The 9,849-nt window shown below is 43.5% G+C and overlaps 1 protein-coding gene across 3 annotated transcripts in view; it reads left to right on the forward strand.

Annotated features, from left to right (window-relative positions):
* The window catches only part of PSMA4 (proteasome 20S subunit alpha 4), a 583,478-nt gene extending 580,431 nt beyond the window's left edge, over positions 1–3,047 (forward strand). For all 3 annotated transcript variants that reach the window (XM_044077245.1, XM_044077246.1, XM_044077248.1), the window contains one exon: positions 2,678–3,047. In XM_044077245.1, coding sequence (XP_043933180.1) covers positions 2,678–2,832 — 155 coding nt within the window. In that variant the 3' untranslated portion in view covers positions 2,833–3,047. The remainder of the gene's footprint in view (positions 1–2,677) is intronic.
* Positions 3,048–9,849: the final 6,802 nt, after the last annotated feature.

Below are 9,849 nucleotides of genomic sequence, written 5' to 3' on the forward strand. Positions count from 1 at the left end.
CTTGAAAGAACCAAGTGCTTTAAAAAAAGCTTATTAGCTGTTTATTATGATTGGCCAAAAAAGGGACAAACCATGTCAAATGGAGTATTTCTAGGTACATATCCTCTGCTTATTCCCTGTTGTTATACCCACCGTGGTAAATCGGTTCCAAGCAGTATCGGGGCATACGCTTACTAGAGCATTGTCATCTATGATAGCATATTGGAAAAGAGTGGACTCTACTAGAGGCAGCAGCTTGGTCATCTGTGCAAACTTTTACAGAGTACTACAAACTGAATTCTTATTACAAGTCCGGGACTGGCTTTGCTAGTACCATTCTACTTCCTTGTCCTGGATTGGGTGTGTTTTGATAAACAACCTATTTAGCCAAGCTACTACTGCAGCAGTGGGAATGACAAACATAGTACAGTTGTGTAGGTTGCACTTACCCATAGCAGTAGATGTTCTAATTCCGTACTGCTGCAGTAGGCCGCACCCACTCTCCAGTACCCCTCCTTCTGTATGTAGTTAGTTGATCATCATCAGCAACTCATTTTCTGCTTGGGGTGGGGGGTACTATAGTAACTGTCATCATCGCTCTATATTCAGTGCCACTCTCCTACCTTTCTTGACATTTCTGCCCGAATGTTGCAGGTCTTCTCTTATACAATCCATCCACCTCTCTTTCTGGAAGTCTTTACTTGCTCTTGCCTTCTTCCTGTGTGTGTCAAATTTTTTCATCAGATTGTCTTCTTTGTTTCTGCTCACTTGCTCAAACCACTGTAATCTCTTCTCTTTGATCTTCTCTGCAATTGGAGTTACTTTGGGACAGGTGAAAAATGAGGGCATAAGACTAAAAGTCGCAGTGTGCATCCTGGCATTCATCTCTGGTGCTCTTAAGGTCTATCACCTCTAGCTTCCTCAATGCTTTGCCTTTACTGCCCAAGTTTCTGTACCATGCAGTAGGACTGGTTACACCATTGTTTTGTACACCTTACTTTTCAGCTTCTTTGTATTTCTTCTGTCATACACTAGCACTGACACTCTGTGCCAATTGGCTGCAGCCCTTCTGACTCCTGCTTTGACCTCCTCAGACTCAGACTTCCCTTCTCCTCAACCCCTTCTAGGTACTTAGAAGCTATTAATTTGTTCCACTGTTTTCCCTTCTTTCTCAGTTATCATCATCATCATCTGATTTTTTCCCCCCATTTGCTTCTATTATAACCGACTTATCTGTATTCCATTTCATCTCATGTGCCTTCAGTTTTGCATTCTGTTGCCCTAGCTATATATTTGGTTGTTGTGACATAAAGTTGTTTGATTACAGTTTCCTTTAGATGCTCAGGATTTCTCTCTTCTTCTTCTTCTTTCGGCTTTTTCCCGGTTAGGGGTCGCCACAGCTGATCACCTGTCTGTTCATGATTGGCAGTGTAGTTTTACGGTGTTGAGTTGTCAGCCCGGCACACAAACGCACACACTGACACCTAGGGCCAATTTAGAGTGTCCAGTCCAGCTGCAGCATGTCTTTGGGATGTGGGAGGAAACCGGAGCACCCGGAGGAAACCCACGCGACCACAGGGAGGGCATGCAGACTCCACACAGAAGGCACCCCAGCCGAGAATCGAACCAGAGAACCTCTTGCTGTGAGGCGGAAACGCTAACTGCTGCACCACTATGGCCGCCCATGCTCAGGATTTCTCTCTATGGGTGAGAAAGTCCAGAAGATTTCTCTGTAATTGCTGATTTCCCTTCTCAGAGCTTATCTAATCAATAGTCAAAGGGAAGATATGGGAGAGAGCCATGCCTTTGTGAATCTGTTTTAGGCAAGATACAACCCATGTAGCCAAAAAGCTACTGCAGCAATGAAGAATGTGAATATCTCCTGAAATGTTAAGTACAGTTTACACAGTTGGTACACAACCTGTACTTTTATTGTGAAACACCTCAGACCTGGATACTCCTTAAGGCTTTTACTGCAGCTACTGCAGTACTACCACCATCCATTTGCCGGGTTTGTAAAAATACACACACAATGTAATTGTTTGGTTCAGCCTTCAACACCAGTTCTTAGTTTTCGTTTACATATTGTAAATGTACTGTACTTGTGCCATAAAGGAAAAGAACCAGAGACTGCATGTACTACCTCTTGTATACCAGTGTGGTTAAAGTCATGTTGTATTGGACTGAGAGAGAGGAGCTGTTGGACCCCCCCCCCCCACTCCCACCCCCACCACCAGAAAAAATATACTTCAAGACAGATGTTTTTCCTTTTTTCTCAATGTCTGCTTCCTTTGTGAAATAACTGGTAATTGAAGGTGACTGCCTTTTTTCTGTTGTTTGTACCACATGGGATTTTTGTAATAGTGACAAGTGCCATTTATCATTGCTTGAATAAAATGAGCTTTGTTGTGCTGTTTGTTTTTCATCAGGTGCTTATTTAGTACTTATGAAGGTACTCTTTTACAGGTAGTGTTCATGTAGCTGTGCATCTTCTACAAAGCTATGGAATACTTTAGGTATAAAATAAGCCACTTTAAATTATTAGCAGTTGTTAAGTGAACAGTTGGAAGTTAATATTTGTTTAGTGTCTGAAGGACTGAATTTGAAATTGACACTTTTCAGTGTAGGTATTATGTAGCTTTCTGTGCAATATGGTGGTGCAATGTTTTTAACAATTTTCATTTTATATTTTATTAAGTTGAAATAGCAACATTAACAAGAGAGAATGGAAAGACAAGGATAAAGGTCCTGAAGCAAAAGGAAGTTGAAGAATTGATTAAAAAGCACGAAGAGGAAGAGGCAAAAGCAGAACGGGAAAAGAAAGAACGAGAACAGAAGGAAAAAGAAAAGTAGCATTATGATAACTAGATGTGCATTTCTAGGCCACAGTTTTCTTGTTTAAACCCAATTTTGGTTTGCACTAAGTACAAACAGTTCAACAGGAATGGATGTCTTCAGATTTGTTATACATGAACAGAAACATGTACATATTTCTTGAAGACTTTTACAACTACAGATTTTCTTTTTTTTGTAATGAGCAATAAATGTGATTGCTGGAAGCACATTTATCTAATTGGTAATTGTTTTGCTTATAAAAATTCTACAAAATGTCTTTAAAATGAAGCAGCCTTCTTTTTATATTTATTGCAAAAGATGTGTTGCAGTTCAGCTACTGGCAACCATCCTTGCTGGAACAAGTCCTCATTTTCACTGACTTACCTTGAAGTGGAAGAAGATTGCTTGCAGTATTTACACCAGTGGTGCACAATGTCCGGCTCGCGATGCAACGCCATCCAGACCCCAGAGAGTAACCAATTTTTTTTTTTTTTTTAAATGAAAAAAATGCTATGCCTTACTCCAGTCATGCAAACTTTCCAGCACGTGCTTAGTTACCTAATTGGCTGCAGTTGCGGACACCTGTAGTTTTAGCCATGGAAGTAACTACTGTTGCCACTGATGTGTATTCGAAATGTAATCACATTTAATGTGAATACTGTGACTCATTTTACTCATGTACCGTTTAGTGTAGTGAAGTCTATGTTACTGCTGTCTTAAGTAAAAATGCCAGTCACCTGTACCTGTTGTTAACTTGTAATGACTTACTATGCAGATGCATTAAGAATTCATGTAGTGGCCCTCCCACCAAAAAGATTGTGCACCACTGATTTACACAGTACAGGTTCACTTGCATGTATTTGATGGTCCCCTTTGAGTGTCTGTTTTGTCAGAGGTACTACGGAGTACGAAAATTGAAACTAACCAATTGTTTCCAAAATCTTTTGTATCTGCGTTGTCCCTTAGTTTTATGTCTTTGCAGTAAAGTACAGTCCTTGTGCTGTGTTTTGTGGATTATGTCCTTGCATGATGGTGCTGACATATATCGTTATGCAAGGATATCAAGGAATGATGGATTTTTAAGAGCAACGTTACCCGACATAATTAGTGTGGAAAATTTAAAAATTGCCATTCCTTCATCTTTTTTTTGGTTGTTTAGGTATACTGATTTACGATACCACAGAGATCAGTAATGTCATAAATAGATATATTGGTAGGCATTCAGAAGCAATCAGAGAAAATGGCACTTGCCAGATTAATCAAGATGTTTTAGTAATTTAATTTCCTGTAGTGCCCATAAAAGGTAAATTATATTGTTTTCCACTGACTTTTTTTTCCCGTAACCTACCATTTGCCTCAGCCATCTGACATATACCCAGTTGCCCTTTTCTGTAGCTATAGCTGGCAGAGAAGAAAGACATATCAGGATGTCACCATTCTGACACTAGGAAAGGTTATTTTCCCTAGGGCCTACCTTCTTCACCCACTGCCCACTTATGCATAGCATTCAGGATAAGCTTGAGGACCACGCTATAAATCCTGGCATTGACCTTACAGTCCTGTGGAGCTGTGTAAGGCTACACCAGTCATCCAAGTGAAGTGGTGTCCTTCTCTACAGCATTGATTACAGAGTCAGAGAGATGTAACTGACCAGGTCACTGGATGCTAGAGCAGCTAGATGCACCATGTGGACTTGGCGTTGCTTGGTTTTGTCTCCAGTTTGCTGCTCTTTTTTTATTAACTCCTCCTTCGCTCTGAGCTTCCATTTTTAAGTTTTCACTTTTAATATTCTTTCAGAACTCGTCTCAGTCCTTCATTGCTGTAATTGATGAGTTTACATCTTGGTGATTTCATGGCCATTTATAGTGGCATTTGGTTTCTCAGTTGTAATGGTTACTTGTATTTTCATCTTTAGTAGATTCATGGGTACCTGCTAAATGTGCCATCAAGCAGAATGTTAGGATCCTAGCTAACCACACTCAACAATTAGTTCCCCCATTTTTAAAGGCATGGCTACATAGCCCAGGAGTGAATTTGCAGATCACCATCCATTAGCTTTCCATGGATTATTTTATTCAAGCAGCACTTGACCAGGCATCCTTCTGTTAGGAGAATTGCTTTGCAGCCACCCCAAACCCTTAGTGGTTTCTCACCTTTGGGACAGTTGGGAGTGCTTACAGCCTGCATGACTGAAGATCTTGAAATAAATGTCTTTGCTTGGAACACTGTTGTAGTATTCCAAACTGTTGGGTTAGCTTGCCAAATAATATGGGTATCTGGCTGGGGTACCAAAGCCAAAACCTTCTATACAGCCATACATCCAGTGCATGACTTAAGCCCACAGGAGTACATAAGTGGACATATGATTGTAAATCCTTAGACTATTTCACAGCCAGCCTGAATGCAGATGTCCTTCAAGAATGCAACTGCAGTCATAACATATGGGTTGTCCTGCCTCAGGCAGCCCTCGGTCGGCCGGATTCCAAAGTCTGGGTCCGACGTCGGCTGATGTCGCATTTCTCTCCGACGTCAGAGCGGCTGGAGTATATAAGCATCAGCCAACGCCATTTTCTTCAGTCTTTCTTGCCGCCCGGTGCCCGAAGCAGAAGCAGTTCGCAAGTGCCGGTCGGTCAGCTCCTGTATTCTTCGAATCCGAAGTCATCAAAAAAGCTAAGTACCCCATTGGGGACCTTTTCTTGCCTCAGCCGATGTCAGAAATTACTGAAAAAGTTAACAATTGTCTGTCTTGTGGTAAACAAATACCTCATAAGGATTTCCACTCTTTCTGTCTTCCTTGCCTTGGCCCAGACCACGACGTCTCGGCCCGTGTCGCCTGTGCTCGCTTCAATAAGCGCACTCTCAGGCGCCGGGCGGAGTTCGCTGAAGACTTTTTCGACGATAAATTTGCTTATACAATGCCGTCGGAACTTCCGACATCGCAGACTCCTAAGAAACGAAAAGACAGGGACCGACGTCCTCGGCCCGCGTCTTCCACCGACTCCACGCCAAAACCTACCGCGAGTGCTCCGGTTCCCCCTGAGACGGTTTTTCCACCGCTCCGAACCGAAGACACCGCATTACCGTTACCTCCGATACCGGAGGCCATACCGACGCCAGTTATAGATTTTCCTCTGGATACTGAAACCGAGGAAATGCCCGAGACCAGTGCTGTAGATAAGGTCACTCCTGCACGTGGAGCTGCTAGGCCTCCTATGGCCATGTCTATTAAGGCCTACACACGTGCTAAGGCAGCCAGCAAGACCAAGCACCTTACTGTTAAAGCCTTACCTCAGCCTACTCCTGAAGCACAAATCATGACTATGGCCGCAGACTTAATTTCCATGATTAGAGGTTCACAGGCCCATCCTGAGAGAGGATCCCAGCCTCCTTCTGATAAGAGGCCCCGGGTTGAACCCTCTGACCCTATTCCTTCAGATGAAGATTCTGAGGATTCTGTTCACTCCGATGGCCAGGAAGAGCTCTTCCAGACCTATGAGGACTTGGATGCAGAGGATTCCATCCCCTCGGCCTCCCCTCCTGAGGATATTTCTTTTGGGGAAGTTCTGCATACCATGAGGGAACATTTTAAGTGGCAAGGCCAGGAATATTCTGATTCCAGAAAGTGCCTTCGTACCTTCCTTAAAAAGCCCCAACACAGGCCCCTGGCTATACCTCCTGTGCTAGATGTTTTGGATGACCTATACTCTGACTCCAGTGTTACCCCGGATACTCTTCCTCCTGCTCCAGCCAAGCCAGACAGATATTATAGGGTCCCAGAAACACATTCTCATTTCTTTAGGGCCCATGCTGTTGATTTGGAAACTATTTCTCAGGGACCTAAAGGGGTTTCAGCATCCACCTCCAAAAATCCTTTGCCTTCCAACAGGGAAGCTAGGTCATTAGAGAGATGGGGGAAAAAGGTCTATACCTCCACTACTTTATCTATGAGAGCTCTGAATTGCCTCTGTCATATGTTTCAATATCAGGATTACCTGTTAGATGATTTACAGAAAACATTGGCCTCTCCTGAACCTTTAGACAGGAAGTCTTTGCAGGAAGCTGTACATAATTCTCAGCAAGTCAGCAATCACTTCCTGCAGTGTGGATATGATGCATTGGAAGCTTCATGTAGGGCAGCTATGACAGGGCGGTCATTCAGAGACATGCATGGTTAAAAGAACAACCTCTACCAGATCATGTTAAGGCAAAACTCCTTGATGCACCCTTGGAAAAGAACAAGCTTTTTGGTGCTAATGCTAAAGATGTGTTAAAGTCCATCGAGGAAAAAGCAAAATCAGTTCAGACGGTCAAAGATTTCCTCCAGGTTCAGCCACCCAGATTCAGCAGGAATTGGCCTTCTAAAAACTGGTCCTTTCCTAATCCTGAAAGATTTCAAAGGGGTAAAAACAGGTGTGGCCGAGGAAGAGGACAATACAGAGGTTCTTACAGGGGACGACAATGGCAACCAGCAAACCAAAGAAGTGACACAGGGGTCTCCCCTGCCCCACAGGGACAATCTCAATGACTTTCCTCTACTTCCGCTGACCAAGGAGCAAATAGAAGCACCCTTGGGCGGAAAATTATCTCTGTTTTCAGACAATTGGCACAGATTGACAAAGGACAAATGGATTTTGGACATTATAGACCAAGGTTACAGGTTCCACTTTCATACCTTACCAAGAAAACAAGGCATGCCAAACCTACCACAAAACCAGAGGGCAGAGGCTATCAAGCATATTTCTCTGCTTGCTCAGATCAAAGCAATAGAAAGAGTTCCACAACAAGAACAAGGCCAGGGGTTCTACTCAAGACTGTTCCTTGTTCCAAGAAAAGAAACCTCAATGGAGACCAATACTGGATTTGTCCGCATTAAACACTTTTCTCATAGTACCAAAGTTCAAAATGCTGACTCTACAGCAACTCCTTCCCATGCTGGGCAAGGGGTCTTGGCTGATTACTCTGGACCTCAAGGAGGCATACCTGCATGTCCCTATCAGACACAGCTGCAGAAGATACCTCAGATTTCTTGCAGGACAGAGCATTATCAATTCTCAGCTTTGCCATTTGGCTTATCTACTGCGCCCAGAGTATTCACAAAATGCCTGGCTTCAGTAATTGCTCATTGCAGGCTCCAGGGGATCCAAATTTACCCGTACCTGGACGACTGCCTCATACAAGCGGACGACAAATTGATTTTGACAAAAAACTTGAACTATGTCATACAATTGCTACAGGCTCTGGGATATACAGTCAACTTCCAAAAGTCAAGACTTCAGCCATCCCAGCAAATAACCTTCTTAGGAGCCAATCTAGACACAGCCTCTCAAATGGCTTACCTGACAGAAGACAAGCAAAAGAAGTTAACTCATTATTTCAAAGGTTTTGCAAAACTCACCCAGATGACTGCAAGGAGATTCCTACAGGCCCTGGGTTACATGGCATCCTGCATTCTCCTGGTCCCATTAGCAAGACTACACATGAGAAAGCTTCAATGGTACCTAAAAAGCCTATGGTCTCAGCACAGCAACAACCTAGAGACAACCATACCGCTCATTCCATGCCTACAAAAGGAATTCCTATGGTGGGCCTCGGTAAGCCAGGCAACCATAGGTATGTCATTCAAAAAACCTCAGATAACACAGATCATGACCACAGACGCCTCAGACCTTGGATGGGGGGCGCACATGGAGGGCAGATGTATACAAGGACAATGGTCTCCAAAGGAAACACATCTGCATATAAACCAAAAGGAAATGCTGGCAGTAATGCATGCCATCGAGGCCTTTCGACAACAACTTCAGCAAGGCCATCTACTAATATGGACCGACAACACCACTGTGATGTGGTACATAAACAAGCAAGGGGGCACCCATTCTTACCTCCTTTGCAGACTGACAATGAATCTTTGGGAAAAATCACTGAGCCTAAACATACAGTTGCAATCCCAGTTTGTTCCAGGCAAAGACAATGTGCTGGCGGACAGCCTAAGCAGGAATTTCATAGATCCACACGAGTGGAGGTTACATCCGAAAATCTTCACACAACTCACCTCGACATGGGGCAGGCCAGAAGTAGACCTATTTGCCTCCCACCTCAACCATCATCTACAAAAATTCTGTTCAAGGACATATCATCCACAAGCTTGGAAAATAGATGCTCTTTCATTCAACTGGAACTTCCTAAAAATCTATGCATTCCCTCCTCTGCCACTGATGACCACAGTATTACTAAAGATCAAAGCAGAGAGGCCCAAGGGGATACTGATAGCTCCAGACTGGCCAAGACAACACTGGTATCCACTACTACGGAGCACATGTCACAACAAAAAGTGGTCTCTTCCCCAATGGCCCCTACTTTTGACTCAACACGACTTCAAAACAGTGCATCCAAACCTTCAGACGCTGCAGCTAACAGCCTGGGAAATCCCATGAATAACCTCAATCTATCTCTCTCCAAGGAAGTTCAGCGGATATTAACAGAAGCTCGAAGACCATCCACCAGAAAGGTTTACTTAGCAAAATGGAAGAGATTCAGCATTTGGAATACCAGCAAGGGACATGATGCATCATTATTGAACATCCCACTCAGCCTGGAATATTTGGCAGATATGCTACAGAATGGATTCTCATATTCTTCCATAAAGTTACATGCTTCAGCTATTTCAGCTAGATATAACACTGATCCGCCTGTGTTTTCACCTCCTTTGTTAAGGCAATTCCTCAGGGGAATCAAGAACATTAAGCCACCAAGAAAGGCTCCAGTGCCAGCTTGGGACCTCAACTTTGTCCTAGAAAAACTGACTCTACCTCCCTTTGAGCCAGCAGCTTCAGTGGACTTACAATTTCTCTCATGGAAGACAGCTTTCCTGTTGGCAATTACCTCAGCAAGAAGGGTTTCGGAACTACAGGCCCTAATGGCAATACCACCGTTCATAATCTTTCACAGAGACAAGGTCTCCTTAAGAACCAACCCTACTTTTATGCCAAAGGTGGTATCTGGGGTTTCTTTAAATCAAGCTATTCACCTGCCTACTTT

The sequence above is a fragment of the Protopterus annectens genome, chromosome 7.part0 (genome assembly GCF_019279795.1).
Source record: "Protopterus annectens isolate FY-2018-M chromosome 7.part0, PAN1.0, whole genome shotgun sequence".
Taxonomy (NCBI): Eukaryota; Metazoa; Chordata; order Ceratodontiformes; family Protopteridae; genus Protopterus; species Protopterus annectens.